General features: G+C 41.8%; 1 protein-coding gene across 3 annotated transcripts in view; it reads left to right on the top strand.

The window, feature by feature from the left end:
• Positions 1 to 22,814, top strand: part of LOC117422425 (spectrin beta chain, erythrocytic-like) — a 72,987-nt gene that overhangs the window by 13,802 nt on the left and 36,371 nt on the right. For 2 of the 3 annotated variants that reach the window (XM_058987279.1, XM_034927828.2), the window contains exons 2-7: positions 6,492 to 6,672; positions 18,983 to 19,134; positions 20,163 to 20,336; positions 20,661 to 20,752; positions 22,000 to 22,080; positions 22,310 to 22,425. In XM_058987279.1, the coding sequence (XP_058843262.1) occupies positions 6,525 to 6,672; positions 18,983 to 19,134; positions 20,163 to 20,336; positions 20,661 to 20,752; positions 22,000 to 22,080; positions 22,310 to 22,425 (763 nt within the window). In that variant the 5' untranslated portion in view covers positions 6,492 to 6,524. Of the gene's footprint in view, positions 1 to 6,491; positions 6,673 to 13,605; positions 13,833 to 18,982; positions 19,135 to 20,162; positions 20,337 to 20,660; positions 20,753 to 21,999; positions 22,081 to 22,309; positions 22,426 to 22,814 lie in introns of those variants that run through there. The other variant, XM_034927830.2, reaches the window with a different exon arrangement.

The raw sequence follows: 22,814 nt of genomic DNA, 5'->3' as shown, positions 1-22,814 counted from the left end.
AAAAGGAATTCTTTAGCGCACGATATTCAGAATCTAATGTTACTGAATAGAATCCTGTTCATATGTCACTGTTAACATTTTCACATGTATCTTCAGAAGCGCTTATTTAATTATAATCAGACTTGCCGTGGACATTCGTTAACAAAAGTTATTGACATTATCAGATTATCAACTGTAGGTCATGGTTATCCAGGACAGATGGTTTAATAATTTCAACATGATTGAAGACTAACTTGAAACCTCTATCTACAGCTCTGGCCAAATGTTTTGCATCCTCCTATAGAATTAACACATTCTGCTTCATAAAGTCAAATGAAACCTGCTGAATAATGTGATGTTAACATATTGAATTATATACCGCTTCGTAGTTTTCCATATACTTAACGGAAAAACTGACACAAATTAAAAAATGTGACATTTCTAAATCTAACATGAAATACTGTACTACTATTATGGCTTCCGGTAGACTTTGTACGTGATGCAAAACTTTTGGCCAGAGCTGTAATATCAGATCAGAAACCACGAGTACAGTTTGCCAGTGAATGAATGAAATGTTTACTTTAATAGCTGGCCTTGTTAATGCACTAAGATTGCAAATGCTGTCGCCACGGTTATGTGTGAACTCAGCTGACAAGGATGAAAACCTGCAGCCCGAGGTCACAGCCAGCTCCACAGGACTGGGGGGCATCTTCAGGATCCCTGTTCCCTTGAAATTGGGTCCCTGTGCAGTATATTATATGTATATCCAGAGGACCTCTTATCTAATAGCCATGAAACTTGGTAAAGACATTCTTTAATAGAGAATAGGAATCTGAGGTTATATGGTGCCTGTCTATCAATACATACATACATAAGCCACCCTGATATTTTTTGTCTAAGATGTAATTTTGTCTGTGTTGGGGGATGTATACAGTATTTTGATTGTCTTTCTTGATAGTATCGGTATATTAAGTTAAAACAGTTGAAATGTTCATTTGAACTGGTGTTAGTAGTTTCACATGTTTATCAATCCAGGCATTGCCCTGTATGGTCAGTGACTGTGTTCTGCTACACTGTAGGAACAGGTTTTTAAAGGGTTGATAACTTGTGCTATTGTGTTCGTTTAGTATTAGCACCCCATCTCACCCACACAGTACAGGTGCAGATTGGAGCTGCACAGGAAGTGGATTGGTGGTGTGGTAAAGTAGGAGGATACATTGAGAATGTTGTAATGTTAACGAGAGTTTTAAAGCAGGAAATGGAATAACAATGTCCGGGTTATTTCTTCCACTCTTGAGCACAGCATTCCTGTCTGGTGCTAATAAAAATGAGTGAGCGCAGCACAGTGCTTTGCAGGGTTCAGCATGCAATGCATGTAACAGGATACAGAGGGTCACAGCGCTGGATTTAATATAGCAGATTTAGATGGACCTCTTTTAAAACCTGCATTCCAACATGCCATTCAAATAGAACACTGCACTGCACTGCACTCAAGCCTTTGCTGTGTAAAGCCCACAACATGCAAGGAAATATATCAGAGTAGAGCCTTGAGCTTGTGACTTAGCACTCTACCTGAAGACAGAGTAGTTTGGACTCCAGTTCTAATCAAAAGCACGCTGACAGATATAGTTCACCCTGAGAGATTTTACAAAGCGTGGAAGCCCTTTCTGCGTGACCAGTATTGTGCATGCTAAGTGCCCCTATGTAGCATGGTAAAGAGTAATTTATGTACTTTACCAGGCTTTACTAGCAGCGTTTACCACGGTATACAGTACTGCAGTAAACCTTTAGGGTTCAGTCACATGTGATAAACAGTGGAGCAGCGTCTGCACTGAACGCAGGAGTGGTACTGTTTTAGAGTTTGAATGTTCGTCAGTCGTTGCTCATTAGTAAGCGTGCTCTGATGGGGTGTTTCTGAGGAAGGTATTGATGGATCGGTTGATTGGTTACACCTATTCTAAATATGGAAATGTTTTAACGTCAAAACATGTGCTTCACTTGTTTAGTACATGAAGATTATTCAAAGATTTAAAACCCCCTGGATCCTGGCACCCTTGCTGTGGGTCACGACATCTTGATTGGGTTAGAGTGAGTTTGAGCTAGAACAGAAGAAGTGATTAGGAACTAGGATGCAATATTTATTTAAAAATAAAATAGAGATTAAATACAAGAACTTGTATAAGTGGTAACGTTACTGGTGCTATTAAGAGCCGAGAGAATGGATTTCAAAACCTTGGTTCGCACTCCTTTAAGAAGTGAAGCCTCGTGGGAGGAAGTGACAGTTTATTCACTAATGGCTGCGGCAGCCCCAGAGAGACCAGGAGAATCTGTAAGGGCCTGTAAGATAAGAGGACTCCCAGTGTGGGTGGAGTGGAAATACTGAGATCATTCAGAGCGGCAGAATAGCCCTGCTCCAAACAGATAAAGAGCCTCTGCTCCTTTACTGCAGGCTTCGCTTCTCCGTACTCACTGTCACAATTCTTTCTCAGCTTGTTCCCCTTTCTGAATAGTTTTGAGAAACCCCACTGGAGTCCCATTATAGCTCCTGAGTATTGCCCTGTAGAAACCCCAGCAGAACCATTAGCAGACCACTGCACTTCTAACCAGCAATGGCAGTAGAAGGATCCAGAGCATGTCCCGTAGTGATCGTGGTATAGTAGCACGCTGTCTGTCTGGCACTGATATGGGACCGGGGTAGAGCAATGCATTACCAGTTTCTGGCTTCACCATGGGCGTGTCAAAATACTACAATATAACCACTGTGGTTGCATCCTAGCAACGTCAGCCTTGTGCTACAATTGGTCCATAATACAAAACTATTGCAGATCATTTGGTATGGGGAGCCTTTACAAAAAAGCCCTACTAAATTTCTTCTTCAATATTCTGTATGTGCACGACTCCCACTCAGAAGTGCATCAGTGTTAAAATGATGCACTTGTTCAGTATCCTGTATTACTAGCATTCTGTATCCTGCTCAGACCACAGTACTTCAATATTAAGCAATGACTACTGCTAATAAATCATTTGGTATCAGACTTAAGGAAACCTCAATCAGAGGTGCAGTAGTACTAAGAAGCAGCATGCAGGCTGTACTCAGACACTTTGCAAATGAAAGTGCTAGTTAAAGAAGAGAGGCAGATTTGAACACTCTGCGGTGTCTGTTCCTTGTCAATATTATGCTTATCTACTGAGGATCCAAACTCTGGGGGAAGATAAACAGCAGATCTAGCCTGAGTGTGCTCACACTACTGCATCAAGATTATATTGGGCTCTACAGTATTTGACCTGGTTTTACTTATGTTTATTTCCTAAGAGAAAAGGACAATAGGGTGACTTCCTAGAATGAGTCAAAAAAGGTTAATTGTCACGAGACACAAAGATTTCCTTTCTGATATGGAAACAGCCACAACCATGAAGCTAGAGCCTGCAGCTGCAATGCATCCAGGATGTGGCGTTCACCACAGGCTCTACTCGTGATGCAGGGACTGTCGGTTTAAGGCTGATTTTACCTGAACTCTGTAGTTCTAGTTTAAGTCCTGTTTGTAGAAATGACACCCCTAGTGGTCATTTTATAAACCCCCTCACTATAGAAAATCCAGGAGTCTTTTCAGAAGCAAAGCCAGTGGTTTAACAAGGGGCATTCCTTCTGGAATAGAAAGCATGGTAAATACTGAATAGAGAATGATGGAGAACACACACAGCATGATATTAAAGAGGAAGTAGCAGGGTTCTGAAAAATATAGCTTTATATTCCCCCACGTGTTGCTACAACTGTTTAAATAACATCCTGACAAATCTTTACACTAGTTATAACTTTAAAGTTTGTTTCAGAGCTCTTTTCAAAATGCCACACTAGTGCACTGGGGTTTGAGATCTGTCCTCTAAATCACTGCAGGAAGAGCGTTAAAAAAAACTTTAAAAAGTTAAAAAGTTGTCAGGATGTTAACAATGAAAAGAAAAATCACAGATAACTTATGTAAACAGTTGTAGCAGCACGTGGGGACTTGTAACACAATATTTGTCAGAACCCCACTACTTACTCTTTAAACAGGGAGGAAATTAAAAAACGAAGATAACATGGATGACACAAAGTGATCTCAGCACGAGGTGCACGTCTCTAAAGCACCACACAGTCCAGCCTTTCATTTTCAACCTCTGGCACGAGGAACTTGCTTAGGGAAAAAACGTGTTCCGGTATACACAGCACCCTGCCTGCCTGTCTCAGTGCAACTGCCCTCCTCCATGAGTCACATCACCAAACGTTCCCGATTGAATCAGCACTGCCTGATGACAGCTCCTCTATGGAAGGGGAATTGTGGGAGCGGGAACGCCCTGCCTCCATTAATACAGTGCTTTTAGAAACAGTGCTCAGATATGCTACTTTTATGTTGAGAGATGACTGGGCTCTGGGGTGTGTTGTCAGGACGTTTGTGATGACGATACACTGTCTGCACTTCAAGAATAGATTGAGCCTGTTATAAAACACACTGGTATGTTGAGATTGAATGTGGCATGGCTAGCCTCGTCATTCTGGAAGTACTGACAGAACCACCCAACAAACTCAACATTCATCAAAGGGATTGCAGCTAACAATAGAGCCCATAACTTGCTAGAGAACCTCTTGCCTAATTGTGGTGAAAGTTGCTGATTTTTCACTAATAAACTTCATAATTTTGGGTTATATGGAGGCTGTCTGTCAGTATGTCACCTGCAACTGGAGAAGTGCTTTCTCAGCTGTGATGACACTTGGTTTGGAAGTTCTTTAGCAGGAGGTATGAGAATCTGGGGATGCATATGGGATATATGGAGGCGGGTGTCAGTATGTCAAAGTAACATTTTCACATGTGCATACGATGGATGGAGGTCAGTAATCTGCTCATGTCACAGATGACTCATTTTGCATGTACAGCTGTGGTACTGACAGGCTTGTTCATTTACATCCAATGCAGAACGACTGGGGGTTGGGCATCAAAGATTGTACTCAAAGACTGAAATGGCAGTCCCCTCTGCTGAAATGCTTCTGTTTCAGAGCCTGCAGCTCCCACATCAAACTGCTTGGACAGCCCTGCTGACTCCTGCCTGTGTATCAAACACAGAGCTGGAGGGGCTGGCAGCTGCTGCTGAAACAGCATTTAAGATATTTAAGGCAGCTGCTGTGTTGCGAGAGTTACTGGCATCATTCAAATTGCCGAGCTGCTCAGAAGTGCGCTCTGAGCCACGGCAGCACCCTGTGTCTGTCCTGCGGTGATAACCAAGCTGTGCGATAGTTATCAGAAGCCACTCCTTTACTCTGCTTTCTGAGAATCCCCTTCCCCTCGGCACAGCCCTCCCAATGTCAGTTACTGCATTCTGCTTCATCCCTGCCGATTGTAGTTGGTTCCTTTCAAACTGAAGGGGGAGGGCAGGTGCTAGAAATACAAGAAAAAAACAGCAGCAGCAGCGGGGCTGAAAGGCAGAGGAGATCTAGAGATAAGATATCCTGACCTGCGTTTTGAAATACTTCACTGTATTCCCAAAGCTTAACTGAAGAGTTACATCAAGAATGTTTTTATTAAAGTCTGTTTTCAAGTTTGATATTACTGAAACTGTTCTGGAATATTGAAGGTTTAATTACTAACAGTAAAGAAAAAGTTGCATAAATATCAAGCTTTTTTTTATATAGAGCCCATTGTTTCTTATGAAGTGGAATTTGTGAAATTATTATTATTATTATTATTATTATTATTATTATTATTATTATTATTATTATGATGATGATGATGATGAACGTTTGGTTTAGATGTGTAAACTGGATTATATACATTCAGAATGCATTAATAAAATTGTTGTTCTTTCAATATAATATTCATAGCTAAGCCTGTTCAAGATATAGTCATTTGAAATGCTTAAATGTCATAAAGTTATAATAGGAATCAAATCACAATAAACAGGGGCACAATACAACTTATTGAGAGTATTGGAATCTAAGGGAATAGGAGGATGGCCGTCTGTCTGTCTTTATGCACCTGTGTTACATTATTACTGGTGGAACCGGCCCATATGTCTGTACATAGGTAGATACATGCGTACCTGGGGTCACACTTACATTATTCATGTATGTTACTGACAGACTTACTTACTATTTAAGAAACACTTTGTGCACTACAAATAGCTACAGTATGTAGTGCTTTTGTTCATGTTATCGTGATGCAAAACCTCTATCATGTAAGAAAGTTCTGTATCACAATTCACCATAATGGTTTTACCCCCAAAACATGCACTTGTAGTCCAGTTTTATACACTTGATCTGTGTTTTAAAAAATGACTGGCAAGCCTTTACTGCGAGAGCCAACTTTCTGTGTACAGAGAGATACTCCACCTAGTGGACACACACAGAACATTTTTCACAAAGGGCAGTGAGATATGTCTTGACACCAGCAGCATAGTGAGGTCTGGTCCCGAATGGACTGCAGGTTGTCATGTATTATTGAAGACACTGCTGTGTACTGATCCAGTGCAATGTTATTTTGCAGAGGTCTGTTGTTTTCTAGCAAAGCGGCAGGACCATGACCTCCAGCACAGACTTCGATGAGTTGGAGGTTCAGCAGCAGTACAGCAACGTGAACACTCGCTGGGAGTGCCTGGATGAGGATCTGGACAATGACAACAGCTCCGCCAGGCTGTTCGAGAGATCCAGGATCAAGGCTCTTGCAGGTACAGTATTTACAAAACAAACCCCCTACTTCAGAAATGCCAAGGTCAGCCCATCCAAATGAGGGAGAGCGGAGACTATTGGGAATATGCCTTGCTGTTTCCTTTGACTGCTAACACTGATGCCAAAAAAATGTTCCAAACTCACTCACATGTCTTCTCCTTTGCTGTCTATTGGCAGGTGTACATGCAACATTACATTTGTAGACAGTCCAACTTGTATTTATATATGCCCACTAGCATGCTTTTGTACTTTGGAAGGCTACTTCAACTTGCATCTTGCTGTCGCAGATTGGCTATGAAATGTAAAGGAGCTTTTCCATTGGCACATTGACTTTCTGACTTTCTTGTATATAGAAGATCAGTAGCTCCTCACAGCAGTATACAATATTTTACATTTAGATGTTATTACACTAAAGATACATCACTGTAAAATAAATGATGTGAGAGATGCAGCAGCTGGGATAGACACTAGCAAGGTCCATGGCTTGCTGCTATATGAGCCACTGTATGCAGTTTGCAAGCTAGATGGAAAGCCAAAGAATATAATGATTGTCACAGTGGTGCTTTTTAGTGTCTCCACTATGGCAGTCAGTACATAACATGTTGTATTTGATATCTTGCTTTCCGTTATTGTACGTCAGTGTGTAATGCAAACGGTTTTCTTTGGTGTAAAGAGCCATTAGTAAGCACCCGGTCTGAGTGTGTGTAACCTGACCCGAGGATTGCAGGACCTGCAATTGAATGTAGGTGCTCTTAACTGAGAGTGCTTTCAGAGTGAGAGTGAATGTGTTTGTCATGCCGTGTTAAACACCTCTTCAGAGTCCTGAATCACTGCATGCATGAACCAGCCAGCAACCTGGGAACTCGATAGACATGCTTCCTGTGTTTGTACTACACCAGCTTGAAAAATACACATGAAAGGGGGCTTCATACACTCCTAAATAAGGGAATACTACTAATTGGGTTCAAAATATCAAGAAATTTATATATCTGATCCTGTTTGAATGTACAGTTTGTAACTAAATTTAAAAATGCTTTACAACTACTTATTATCTCAACTGCTATTGATAGGTTAATGTATTGTAATCGCAGCTGTACTTCCATCCCTTTGAAAACCGCTCGCTTCACCATCACGTGACCTATGATGAGTCCACTGCCCGTTTCTGAGTGGACTATCTCTTTCTGAGTGGACTGCCTGTTTCTGAGTGGACTGCCTGTTTCTGAGTGGACTGCCTGTTTCTGAGTGGACTGTCTGTTTCTGAGTGGACTGCCTGTTTCTGAGTGGACTGTCTGTTTCTGAGTGGACTGTCTCTGCTCCCCAATATCCTGAGGTAAACTCAGCACAGAGTAGGAAATGGTAGCTGAGGAGTATGCTTGAACACAAGGTCAAGAGGATTTCTTTTTTTTACGCAGAGCTCTGTAATAGTTTCATCTCAAACACATTAGAACATAAGAACATAAGAAAGTTTATAAACGAGAGGAGGCCATTCAGCCCATCTTGCTCGTTTGGTTGTTAGTAGCTTATTGATCCCAGAATCTCATCAAGCAGCTTCTTGAATGATCCCAGGGTGTCAGCTTCAACAACATTACTGGGGAGTTGGTTCCAGACCCTCACAATTCTCTGTGTAAAAAAAATGCCTCCTATTTTATGTTCTGAATGCCCCTTTATCTAATCTCCATTTGTGACCCCTGGTCCTTGTTTGTTTTTTCAGGTCAAAAAAGTCCCCTGGGTCGACATTGTCTATACCTTTTAGGATTTTGAATGCTTGAATTAGATCACCGCGCAGTCTTCTTTTTTCAAGACTAAATAGATTCAATTCTTTTAGCCTGTCTGCATACAACATGCCTTTTAAAGCCGGGATAATTCTGGTCGCTCTTCTTTGCACTCTTTCTAGAGCAGCAATATCCTTTTTGTAACGAGGTGACCAGAACTGAACACACTATTGTAGATGAGGTCTTACTAATGCATTGTAAAGTTTTAACATTACTTCCCTTGATTTCAATTCAACACTACTCACAATATATCCGAGCATCTTGTTGGCCTTTTTTATAGCTTCCCCACATTTTCTAGATGAAGACATTTGAGTCAACATAAACTCCTAGCTCTTTTTCATAAAAATAAAAATTGAAAGTACAGCATTCGCTTCTGCCTTCTGGTTTCCAAACATTTCTGATGTTCTTAGATTTTGTGTTCTACTCAGAATATTTAGTGCAAATTAAGCGGAGTAGGCCCAGTAATATTGGCAGGCAGCAGCCTCACTTACACTTCCTGGTGTAGAATCTCCCTTCTGCTAATAAATACGAGTTTCAGACTGTAAGAGTGAAGTGCCATACTTATGACCCTGCTTCCCTTATATCAGCTTTTTAAAAATATGTCAGAATATCATGAGAGAAATTCTTTCTCCTGGAGAATGCTCTTTAGTAAAAGCTGAGAAATATAACATCATCGAAAGGATCAGGATTATACTATATTGCAGCTCTGTGGACAACACAGGGTACAGCTAAAGTAAAAATAATACTCATAAACACTGCGTTCATACTTGAATAGTGTGAGAGAAATGATTTAGTTGATGGAAGTGGTTTCATTTTGATTGTATCTTGTTTATAATGTAAAATTCCTGTATTCTTTTAAGAAAAAGAAGAGGTTAACGTTGGACACAACCCAGCCCTAAGCCTATACCTGGTTTTAGTAGTGGCTCAGCAGTATCAAGTGGTATTTTTTTGGGGGGTAAATCTTAAAAGAATTAATTAGTTTCCTCTAATTAACATTCCCTACCGATTGAAAGAAGCAGCTGGCTTCTCATGCTAGCCATACCTCAGATTGCTGTGGGGCTGGAGACAAGCATGTCAGATATGATAGGAGGGCTTTAAATAGAGTGTGTGCTCTAGGAGGCATTGGGTGGAGCATGTGTGGGATTGAACTGGGGGCTCAGTGGAAAGGGAGCCTCTCACCTCCAATTCGCTGGCACAAATCCAGCCAAGGTTGGAAGTCAAAGATCAAAATGAATTAGCCCAGGTCTTAGTGGAAGGCTGTCCACATGACAGTAATAACAACATCATGACCACTGTGAGACTGAACCACTCTGATATATCATACCTCTACCTATAAGTTACACTCTGGTATATCATAATTCTACCTATAAGTTACACTCTGATCTGTCATACCTCTACCTATAAGTTACACTCTGATATATCATACCTTTGCCTATAAGTTACACTCTGATATATCATAACTTTACCAAGCTGTTACTTTTTAAAGGTGCACTTTAAAATCCGCTGCCCCCCTTTAATTGGGAATCTTTTGGTTGTGTTAATTGTGTGAAGTATTTCAAATACAATATGCCGCCTCCTGGTGCCTTTGCTGTAGGTCACATGGTCTGATTGCAGCCTGTCCATTGGAGTGAACAGTATCACATGACGTGATTAGCTACCAGGAAGCAGCAGGAAGCTTTTAGCTATAGCGTTGTTTGATGAAGCAGCCGTGACAGTTTGACCTCTTGAAGAGTCCAGTCACGTGCCTGCTGGCAGTGTGTGTGAAGGTCATTGCCATGGGAAGGGTTCTATAGCAGGCCGCTGTGAGCACTGATCATGTGTGACAAGAGACAGCTAATGCTTTGCTTTCGTGTCTAGAGCTTTTCCAGCAAAGTACAAATCTGTTTTATTTCTGAAGGAAAATGTTGTGTTACTATTTTATGAGACGCATTCATTATTGATTGAGACCTCTAACATTTTTAGCTTTCCCATCCTTTACTTTAAAAGTTTCATGCACCTAATGGTAATGTCTTCTAGCTGGAGGAAGAACTCTGTGACAGTATAACATGATAATTCAAAAGAAATGGCCTTTTTTTAAAGCTGCAGTATCTGCTCATCACTAATTCCTAGGTAGGTGTTTTTAATGATAGTGCAGGAGGAATGTGAATTGATCATTTTGCATTATAAGATGTATTTTAAGTCACACCCCCACTGGAACCTATTAGCAGCAACCCCACTTCTAACTTTGCTGTGAGTGTAGATCTCCCACTCAGACACTCAGAATATGAGCGACAAAGCATTCAAAATGTTTAAACCACAACAGAATCTATAGAAGAAACGTATGTTAATCTCTGGGTTTCATCTGTTTTTTATTGAGATTTAATAATATGTTAGTAGTGTTCGGTGGCTGCCTCTACTCAATTTGAGAGTGCACTTTCTCTTGCGCTCTTTGTATGACAATGGGCTGACACAGCAAAGAGTGTGCGAGAAATACACTCTCAACTTTATTAGAGGCAGCCACCCAACACTCAAACATACATTAATCTCCCTTATGTCTACCTACAAAAATCTTTGTAGAGGTATTTGAAAATTAAATATCTTCTTCTTAGATATGTATGCCAATAAGGATTTATTTATGAACTATAGTTAAGCTTGCTACTTTTCGTTTGTAATCGGTAAACCTTGTTAAATGTCGAATTCCCCCAAAAATACGAGTTTGACTGAAATAAATGTATATCGGATAACCGTCGGTAAACCACTCACTATTTTTCATTTTCTTAACAAATATAATCATTTAGCAATCCTCTCTAGGTTGTGTGGTTGTTATATTTGCTGTCTGTGTTGTCTCTGTTCCTCTCTGAATGGCTGGGGGTTGCTGTCAGTCATCTCAGTGGTTATGGACATCAGCGATGGCCCTTGTGTGCTCTGTAGCTGAGTAAGGTGCACTGGTATGGACGGGGAGTAGCCACACTTGACTTGATGGTGTCCAGCTGAACACTGCAACGCGGTGCATCACTGGAACCCTCAAGCCGACCCCAACACCCTGGCTGCCTGTGGTGTCGCACATCGCTCCCCCAGCAGCACACACTGAGTAAATCCAGTGCATGTACAGTACAGAGCCTTGCTTCATTTCAACACAGCCCAGAGCAGCACACACTGAGTAAATCCAGGTGCATGTACAGTACAGAGTCTTGCTTCATTTCAACACAGCCCAGAGCAGCACTGTGACGGAGTACATCCCGCCCCTGTGTGTATTTTGTTTATTTTGTATTTTTATTATTTAAATGTATTGTTTAATGCGTAAAAACACGACGTTTTGTCATCGTTGTTTTACAGCAATGGATGGGATTAAAATTCCCCATGCATGCTAAACTTGTGTAGAATGTGACCTCCAGATTGATTAATTTATTGCTTATCTGGAGACGGTCACATGTATAAAAACCTGCAGCTTTGGCTGAACTGGGTTAGTGTGTTAGAGGGGGAACGAGAGACTTGAGTCGTGAGGTAAAAAGAAAAGCTAAAATCAGATATAATTGCTACCCGTGCTGGGTTAATGCTTGTGCTCAAGGAGAATATTTCAATTGCTATTCTAGTATGGAGCTGCAAAAGAAAAAAGAAAAGACAATGTCATTCTGAAACAATAAGAATAATAGTGCTTTTAAATTTCTGTAACATTTTATTATAGGTGTTAGTAATTTTGAAGGACCTCACCAATGCATTAACATTGAAACACATTTGAATTTATATAAAGCAAACCTGAAATCCCATTCCCATAATACATTAACCCCCACGCCTACATGCATATGCAGGTACGGATGCATAGACACCTCTACTTTGTGTCCCACTTATTATATATATATATATATATATATATATATATATATATATATATATATATATATGTATCCATAGAGCTGCTTATTCAGTTATGAGGAAACTTGGTACGGACATTCTTCAGTTATTGAGTATCAGAATGTGGGGGTATCTTATGATGCAGAAGGTGGTGAGTCAGTGCATGCTGGCAAGCATTTACATGCCAATGCAAATACAGTTTGAATAAAATCATTCCTCTCCTTTTCTAGTCTCTCATCTTTCCTTTGCAAGCAAAATCCTTGCTGCTTTTTACTGCTAATATAAACATGAAGTGGTTTGACAGCTCTGATTACAGAGCCTGGCACGCCCAGGTTGTGACACTTCCATTTCTAAATATCTCAATAGAACCTTGAGATGAACCTATTTACCACACGTTCATGATAGTGTCAGGGTATGGGGTTAATAGAGGCTGTCTGTCTGTCTGTCCGAGAACTGCTTTCAGTTATGATGCAACATGACAACCTGTCTGTCCATCCTTACGTCACACTTCTGTTTTTACCTCGAGAAAGAGCTTTCAGTTTCAGTTTTGTGAAACTTGGTTTGGACATTCTCTAGCATTGTTATTGGGATGAATGTCATCGACATGCTTGTTAGCCCTGAAAATGTTTTCACTGGGACCCCTTTTCTTGTGCCAGTGATGGCTTGATTCTTTGCTAGTTTGTTTTAAAAGTTGCTGTTGCTTCCCCTGTCCTAATCACTTCCTGTGCTGCGGGTCACAAAGGCCTTTTGCACTATATTAAAAAAAAAATCACATATCCTGAGAAAGCAAACAAACAAACAAACAAACAAACAATGGAAAACAACAATGTCTTGAGGGTAATATATTCAGTAGTGATTGAAACCAGGGTGCTGTGTCATGAAGAATACACCACCTATACTAATGTAATGCATGGTGTCATGCTGTAGGAGGAGCTGCCTGCACATCTTGCTATTCAGTGTGCAGGAAATTTGCATCCTTGTCTGTGAATGGTGTGTCACACTCCTCTCCATGCAATCAACATCATGCCTTTAGATTACAAAAGGGTCATAAGCAAATCCCAGCTGATGTATGTAAATGACTCCGTCTCAGTGAAGCTTCTATTCGATGTAGTGCCAATTAAAATATAGATTGAATCCATGCAATGTCTGCATGAGATAAAGTGTAGTACGTCTATACACTGCATTGTCAGGCAGTTTCCGAAAGAGGATATCGTTGGTTCCTTGCCAAAGAAAATTAAAGATCAACTCCAAAGCAAACAAAGTGCTAGCAGAGCCCCCCCCCCTCCTCTCCCCCTGTGAAAGTGCAGCGCTGCACTGTCTGTGAAGAGGAGCTGCTTTGGAAGCCTGCAGATTTGAGAGGTTTGGGAGGTTTGCTCTTGTTCTTCCTCATGGTTGGGAGACACACTTCACTCTTCTGGATTCCAAACACTTCCCCAGCATGGCGATGGCAGCTCCTGCTGCTGCTGCTGCAATGAGAGGGATGCGTCAGCTGAGCTACAGCACTTCAAACATTTCTTTCAACGAGCTCTTAGACGGCCGCTTCAAGCAGTTGCAAGGTACAGCCAGCGCCAGTGTTTTATCTGTTTAGGGGAGAATGTGTCATATGTACAGTACAGTACAGTACAGTATCACCAGCGTTTTAAAGTGCTAGTGTCCTAGGCTGCAGTGTTTGAATGGTTTATGCAGGTGGTAGTTTACTGTGCTGTGTTAGCATTGCGGAAGGCTCATGTAATGTAATTATTCCTGGTGGAGGGCAGGTCATACTTGCTGAGAAAAGATAAAGGACTGTTGCTCCAATGGATTAACTGGGTCTGAATCTCCACTCAGGCACGACTCGCTCACTGTGTGTGTGCGTCACCAGGAGGGGCACTTGACCCCGGTCTCCCACAGCTATTGCAAAGTTAGAAAAGGCTGATCCTCGTAAATGAATTTTCAAGCATGGAGTGAACCTGGGTCCCCAGTGGCTAACCCAGTAGCATGTAGCGTGCAGGGTGAGTCACTCCCGCATGGTTCAAATCCTGGTCATGCTGACTTGCTGATCTTGGCTGGGGGCTGACAGGGAGCACTGCAATAGCCTTTGCACCCCTGCGGGTTAAACACAATGTGTAGTTTATACACCAATACATCTTCAGTATAGATTACATCATGCCAAAGTGAACCAATGGACCCTATTCACAACACCTTTTAAGAACTGTTTTTGAAGAGTACTTATAATAAGCATTCTCTTAGGTTAAACAGTGCTTTGAAGAATGAGATTCTTTTGAAACTTTAGAGCAGATAAAAAATCTTGGCTTTCTGGACTATGTATTAATATATTACAATACAGAATATTTCATCCTTTTGCTAATGCTACCAAACCGACCTTCTAAAAGTTCATTCAGCTTGATTTGCAGACTCGGGCCAGCGACAGCATGGTAATAATTTGAATGTGTGCTAGTTAGAGCCTGTCTGTCTGTCCGTGTGTATTATTATTATTATTATTTGTTTACTCAGCAGACGCCTTTATCCAAGGCGACTTACAGAGACTAGGGTGTGTGAACTATGCATCAGCTGCAGAGTCACTTACAATTACGTCTCACCCGAAAGACAGAGCACAAGGAGGTTAAGTGACTTGCTCAGGGTCACACAGTGAGTCAGTGGTTGAGGTGGGATTTGAACCGGGGACCTCCTGGTTACAAGCCCTTTTCTTTAACCACTGGACCACACAGCCTCCTACCCCTGTCACTCTAAATTCATTCTAAATTCGAAGATCGAGGCACAGCATTGATCGTTGTAGTATAAAGTGGAGTGTGGGATGATTAGACTGTGGCCCGGGATCTCGCTTTCTAGTCCAGCAGGAGCTGCCCTCAATTGAGGTGATCTCCAACGAGGTCAGGGGTCAATCAAGGCTGAGTGTTGGAGGACCCCCGACTCCCCAGAAGGGAGGTACAGCTGCAGAGGAGGGTGTGGGGAGGTGGGGGAGAAAGAACATTTAGTGAAGAGCGGATTTGCCCTATATAGGATTGGTTAGCCAATAAGATTAGTGCAGCAGGCTGAACCTTGCCCCAAGAATTTCAGCAAGCCTCCAATTAAAATGCATTTCAGAAATGAATTGACAAATCAGAGTTCATGTGGCTGGATTTCCTGCGTGCTGGAATGACATGGCATGATGCTGTATTCACCCTATTTTCCTTCTACTCTTAAATTACATTGACTTTCATATTGCATGCCCTGTGGACTGGTGTAACGGTCCCTGTATCTTTAAGGGATAAGTGAGAGCGGATAGTGACCCTGTGCTTGCTTCGCCCCCTCAGCCTGTGTGGTGGTTGTTGATCAGATTGATAGAGAGGCGACACGTGGATATTTTATCGTGCTTTTTAACCCCTTTTGGAGACTTCTGTTGAAGGGATTTCCTAAGTGTACCACTGTAAATGTGCACAATAATTTAGCACCTTTCCAATGCTTTTCCCATGGTTATACTATGCACGTTACCATGGCTGGCTATGTTTTTAAAATTGCTTTGACATACCTTTCTGGGCTTTTACTGGGCTTTACTACACTTTGGGATGCTTTTACTGTCAAAAACTTTTGTAAGGGTTGTTATTATTATTTTCTGATTCATGTATTGGTTCTATTGTTGCTGTGTCCTGTGTCTGGGCCCCCAATTTCAGACCCTCGCCCTGGGAGATTTAACTTAAATGAAGGGTCATTTTCAGCACAACTTTCTAAGGTGGGGAATCCAGCCTACAGTAACTTTTACATATGTTTGTAATCCAGGGGGGTTCCCTGTAAACTGCTTAGAAAAATCCTGCTTATGGTTTATCCCTGCAGGGTAAGGTTTTTTGTAAATAATTTTGTCAGGGAGATTATTTGTTAGGGAACAGCCCTAAAAAATTATGCTTTATTTCTGGGGTCAATTCGGACCTGATCTCTGTGTGTCACACGAGTAACCTTCACATCACTTTGGTTTTTTTAGTCATATGCATCTAGAACCCAAGTCCTGCAAAAAAATAAATTCTTTGAAAACACAATAGAGTTATTATCCTTCATAGATCTTGTAAGTGGAAGGCTGTGTTTGTGAGAGAATAATAACGCAGTTTCAGAAGTTCAGGACAGCCCCTACAACTCATGGAATGGCAGTGAACTTTGTGAACTGCTTGGCCATGTTACATTGAAGCACTGGCCTCAAACCCACAGAGGATATTTGAGAGGATATTTTCCAGCCTTGTTTATTTCTCCTGATGTTGGAGAATTACAGTTAGATCAAGGAACAGCTGCCATTGTAGTGATGGAGCAGGTTTGCAAACAGAACGCAGGCAGAGGTAGGACACCTGGTTATAATGACAGTATACTGGTTAAATGAGAGGGTGGTGTTGAGTGCTGGTGACTGTGCCTGCTTCCAGACTAACGTTTAAAAGCTCTGATTTCAAAGCCATGCGGGAAACCCCAGCGCTACGTGTGCACCATTTGTACAAGTAAAATCAAACTGGTAATGTAGGAGTTCTCAAAGAGAAACTTGGTACGGGTTATGAAATATCAGAATTAACTAAAGTAATGTATTTCCGAGAATAACCCTTTCTCTGCCCTTAGTGGATGTAAGAAATACAGTATGCCAGTAAAAAGTGTTTTATACACCCACTGGGGGCAGTGTTACAGGGGGACAGGTTAATGGTTACACTCTGGTGTACCCGCTGTACATTGAGAGAAGACATACTTGAGAGATCTAACTTATGAGTTTTAAAAAGTCACGGGCTGTGACTCCAAACAACACAGGCGCCAGGTTTCACAGGCCCTGAGTAGCAGGGTAAGGTATTCCAAGACTAGTGCTAATCGGGGTCTGTGAAGACAGCCGTTAGTTATTTATTTGATTGTTTGTAACATCAGCATTGTTTCCTTCATAGAACAAAAACAATGAAAACGATTGACTGTACTTTGATAAATGCTTTGTGAACATTTCTCTGAAAGTGCAGAATTTCTACAGTCCCTTTTATAAGAATGTAGTTCTCATGGCAGGTGATGGACCAGGGCACTATTTAATGTCCGATGCTATGAAACCCTTGCATGCCATTCAGTCCTGGGCCTGTCCTAGGCAAGACTGAGTTATATGGTGAGCCAGACCAAATGGATACCAATTGGGGTACCAGTGCACTTGTGGTTCAGTGTGCTCATTAAAACTGTAAGGATGGTGCCCCATTCCTCTTTTTGTCGTGCCACCTTGCCTGCCTTTCTTTGCTCTCATTGCTTTAGAAAGAAGAGGCCTTGGATCAAAAGTATAGTGAATCACAGCTAAAGGAGTATCTGGAAGGCATGCATTGCAGTTTATTCCCATTTCACAAAGCTGCCTTTTCAAACCTGCCGGCTGCAGCAGAGTGTTTGGAAAGTATAGAAATGTTACTCTGTTGACTGCAATGTGTAAGAGGTTTTGAAATATATGTGTTTTTTTAATATTTAGGCTTTACTTGATGGCATGTTTAATAAGTCGTGCTATGCTACAGTAGTTTACTACTGTGTTTAATATCTGATGTGTTTGTAGCCGTTACTCAGAGTAAATAGCATCAAATGTAATTCGTATTGATTTCTTTCAGTCTTGTGTGGAGTTCTGTGGCTCCCATAGTGATCATTAACGATGTTTCCTGTACTTCTCTCCAGTAAGCTTTCAGCTAAGATCTCTGCTGGATGTGCTGCCCAGGCTTTCATTTCTCTAAAGTGCCATGTGATGCTTTGACCTTTTCAGGTTTGATTGGCTCCACCAGCTTGGTACTACCCTATCAGGAAGGGCAGTGCAGATGTCTGTGAAGCAAAGGGGAAAGTAGGCATTCAATATGTATGGGGACATACCCAGGGCAGTGAAGGGTTAAGAACATAAGAACATAAGAAAGTTTACAAACAAGGGGAGGCCATTCAGCCCATCTTGCTCGTTTAGTTGTTAGTAGCTTATTGATCCTAGAATCTCATCAAGCAGCTTTTTGAAGGATCCCAGGGTGTCAGCTTCAACAGCATTCATGGGGAGTTGGTTCTAGACCCTCACAATTCTCTGTGTAAAAAAGTGCCTCCTATTTTCTGTTCTGAATGCCCCTTCATCTAATCTCCATTTGTGACCCCTGGTCCTTGTTTCTTTTTTCAGGTCAAAAAAGTCCCCTGATTCGACATTGTCTATTCCTTTTCGGATTTTGAATGCTTGAATCAGATCACCGCGTAGTCTTCTTTGTTCAAGACTGAACAGATTCAATTCTTTGAGCCTGTCTGCATACAACATGCCTTTTAAACCCGGGATAATTCTGGTTGCTCTTCTTTGCACTCTTTCTAGAGCAGCAATATCCTTTTTGTAACGAAGTGACCAGAACTGAACACAATTTTCTAGATCGGATCTTACTAATGCATTGTAAAGTTTTAACATTACTTCCCTTGATTTTAAATTCAACACTACTCACAATATATCCGAGCATCTTGTTGGCCCTTTTATAGTTTCCCCACATTGTCTAGATGAAGACATCAACATAAACTCGTTTTCCATAGGTTCCTTCTTCAGTTTCAGTATCTCCCATATGATATTTATAATGCACATTTTTGTACCTTACACTTCTCTATTAAATGTCATTTGCCATGTGTCTGCCCAGTTCTGAATGCTGTCTTGATCATTTTGAATGACCTTTGCTGCTGCAGCAGTGTTTGCCACTCCTCCACTTAAACAGCATGTGTGTAAATTCCTTCCTTCTTCCCGTTCCAGATGAGCGTGAAGCGGTGCAGAAGAAGACCTTTACCAAATGGGTGAACTCCAACCTCTGTCGAGTGAGCTGCCGGATCTCAGACCTGTATCTGGACCTGCGGGATGGGCGCATGCTCATCAAGCTGCTGGAGGTCCTCTCCGGAGAGCACCTGGTACAGACATTCCCTCAGGCCCCTTACTAGAGGCTGAGATTCCACTTCATTTCCTAAACGTGTGAACTTCAATAGCAAGCATGTTTGAAATGCTTAAACTGTAACAAATTGGGGATTCTTTAAATTTGTAAGTCATATACAAAATAAATGGAACCACTTACAGTAATGTTCTTCTACTGCTACATTTTTTGTATGTCATCTGAATTGCTGAAATAGCCATCTGAACTGTTTTAATGAAATGCATGTAGATAGAGTTACTGGGATGTTTGTGATTGTTCTGCAGGAGTACGGCGTCACTGTCTGCCTTGTTCTTCATCAGTTTTTTGGTTTGTGTGCAGTATTTGTAAGTAGTGTATGAATTTGCCCTGCAGCTCTCTACCCCAACATCAGAACCATATCTACTAGTATTTGAAATTCAAAGTACAATTGCATTGTGTAATTATGACTTGAATGCATTAGCATGACTTATCCCACAGTATACCCTTCAATGAGATGTTACGTCTCAGTGGGTTCTTCCCATGATTCATCTACTGCTGTGATCTATCCCAGAACGATCTTGGTTCTGAAAGCTGCATTCAGTGTCCTGTATAAGCATTTTCAGTTTTCCTGAGAAGTATGATTAATATGGTCTCCTACTGTAGACTCTGCAAGTGAGCACTCCAGTGTGCTGGATTGTGTGGTGGTTGTGTAATAGAGGCTAATGCCTGGGATGTGACTATTAGTCTCTGGAATTGAACCCAGGCCTGCAGTGGTGAAAGATGTGGGAGACCGGAATTATGAAAAATAACCAATTCATCTATAGCTAATTAATCCACTAAATTAAGTAGACAGACTTTTCGGCTAGTGCTTGATCTGTTATTTGCCAATTTAAAAAAAAAAAAGGTTTTATTAAATTAATAATTTTGTATATGAAGTTAAGGCTGATGATTGATGACCCTGGTTCTCCAGGGAATCCTGTTACAGTGCACAGGGGCCTATAAACTATGTACCTTCTAAGAGCCTCCTGCTTTTTTGCTGCTGCACCCCAGCCTAAGCCCACCAAAGGCAGGATGCGTATTCACTGTCTGGAGAACGTAGACAAGGCGTTGCAGTTCCTGAAGGAGCAGAGAGTGCACCTGGAGAACATGGGCTCCCACGACATCGTCGATGGCAACCACAGACTCATCCTCGGCCTCATCTGGACCATTATCCTGCGCTTCCAGGTGAGCTTCAGTCCCAAACCATCTGTGTTGTACTGGTGTTGTAAAACATGCAAATGTCTCCAACCCTGGTAATGTCATGCTCAGCACATGGTGTATCAGTCCATGTTGATGTATGACCAGTGAAAAATGTTGAATAGGATTTTTGATTTCTACAGTACAATTCAATGCAGTCTCTCCAGTACAATAATCAAAAAGGACCCCCCCCCTTCACTTGAAAACGTAATATTGTACTAATATTGTCTTTATTACTAGGGTTACTGTAGCTTTATAAACAACAAATACACTGAGGATTCAAATACAATCTGTTTTTCTTTTTTCCAACAGCTTCAGGACATTGTTGTGGAGACACAAGACAACAGAGAGCCCCGCTGTGCTAAAGACGCCCTGCTCCTGTGGTGCCAGATGAAGACAGCCGGGTAAGTGATGAATCCGTTCATGACTGCAGTGCGGGGCACAGGGTTATAAAGAGATTCGGAATGACGAATCGAAACGACAACCGTCTCTGTGACACAAACTCACTGCACTGTGCAAGACAATCACCTGTTAGATTCTGTTCATGTTTCCAATAATATCCAGTGGATTGACACAGTAGCCTATGTTTAGAGCTGCAGGGTAATGCAGTAGCCTTGCACTTGGGTTGGGGGTGTGAGGCTGCAGATCTGATTGGTGAAAGGGAATGGGTTGGGGGTGTGAGGCTGTAGATCTGATTGGTGAAAGGGAATGGGTTGGGGGTGTGAGGCTGCAGATCTGATTGGTGAAAGGGAATGTGTTGGGGGTGTGAGGCTGCAGATCTGATTGGTGAAAGGGAATGGGTTGGGGGTGTGAGGCTGTAGATCTGATTGGTGAAAGGGAATGTGTTGGGGGTGTGAGGCTGCAGATCTGATTGGTGAAAGGGAATGGGTTGGGGGTGTGAGGCTGCAGATCTGATTGGTGAAAGGGAATGGGTTGGGGGTGTGAGGCTGCAGATCTGATTGGTGAAAGGGAATGGGTTGGGGGTCTGAGGATGCAGATCTGATTGGTGAAAGGGAATGGGTTGGGGGTGTGAGGCTGCAGATCTGATTGGTGAAAGGGAATGGGTTGGGGGTGTGAGGCTGCAGATCTGATTGGTGAAAGGGAATGGGTTGGGGTTGTGATGACACAGGGAGAGTTCTGATTGAGTGGAGTCCATTCGGATCATCGATGCCTGTCCGGGATCCTAAGAGCTGATTGTTCCCAAAACCACATCTAGACAGTTCTTAAAGCATCCCAATGAATCAGTAGCAACAACAGCACAGCTTGCACCCCATTCCAGACACCCACCACGCTTTCTTTATAAAACAAGTGCCTCTGACTCCCTGTCCTGAATCTGTCAGCATTGATCTTCCAAATGTGTCCTCAGACCCCGGTCCCTGTGCTGTTTGATTTGTGGATCAAGTCTCCCCTAACCCTACTAAAGGTGTTCAGTACAACCTATCCCCAGTCATTCTGTAGTTAGTCTAGCTGCTATACTCAAGCTCTCTCCAATCCAGCACCTTCAATGAGGACAAAAATACAACAACAATAATAATAATAATAAAAACAATAATAATAATAGTTCACGTACCAGTACAGGGTGAAAAGAAGCACCAGCTCCTTTCTATTTGCATTTGAATTGCATTGCAGAGCTGTACTTCTTGTTTTGCAGCTACCCGAATGTCAACATTACCAACTTCACCACCAGCTGGAAGGATGGCATGGCGTTCAACGCTCTCATCCATAAACACAGGTACCTGTGCACTTTCTTTAGGCTCAACTGCTCATTGCAAGGCTCAAACCAATGCACCAAATGTCCTTTTTGGAATACCAAAAGTCCTATTTTATCTTAAATGTGAATCTTTAAATTTAAATAGCATTTTATGCAAGATCGGAATACATTAAAGACACACATGGATTACTAAAGCTTTTTTTTAAATGAGTAATTCGATTTTTAAACTTTAAACTCTCTTTCTCTGTAGATCTGATCTGGTAGACTTTGACAAGCTCAAGAAGTCCAACCCCACACACAACCTCCGGCATGCCTTTGATGTCGCAGAGCAGCAGCTGGGTGTAACCAAGCTCCTTGATCCAGAGGGTAAGTTCACATCGTTCTGGGACCAGTAACCTCTGTGGAAACACAGCTAGAGCAGCCGAACCAGTGACCCAGCGAGCGTGCCAATATAACAAGGGTCATCAATTCCATTATAGACCTCACTGTTCGCGTATCATTCACTTATTGTGAAGTATTCAATCAGGTTCCCAGTAGAGCAGTCATTATCCTACAACAGGTGCCCTCTAAAAACGAATGGGACTTTACAATCGTGAAGCTGTCTTTAAACAGCATGCTAGTCCAAAGTATAATCTGAAAACACATTTAAAAAATGTGTACTGACTCCATGGAGGACATTTGTGCTTGCATACAATACAACAGCTGCACATGTTCAGTGAGGACACTAGTGTCCTATACAATAAACAACATGTAGG

The sequence above is a fragment of the Acipenser ruthenus genome, chromosome 15, assembly GCF_902713425.1.
Source record: "Acipenser ruthenus chromosome 15, fAciRut3.2 maternal haplotype, whole genome shotgun sequence".
Taxonomy (NCBI): domain Eukaryota; kingdom Metazoa; phylum Chordata; class Actinopteri; order Acipenseriformes; family Acipenseridae; genus Acipenser; species Acipenser ruthenus.
This window is presented reverse-complemented; position numbering and strand designations above follow the sequence as displayed.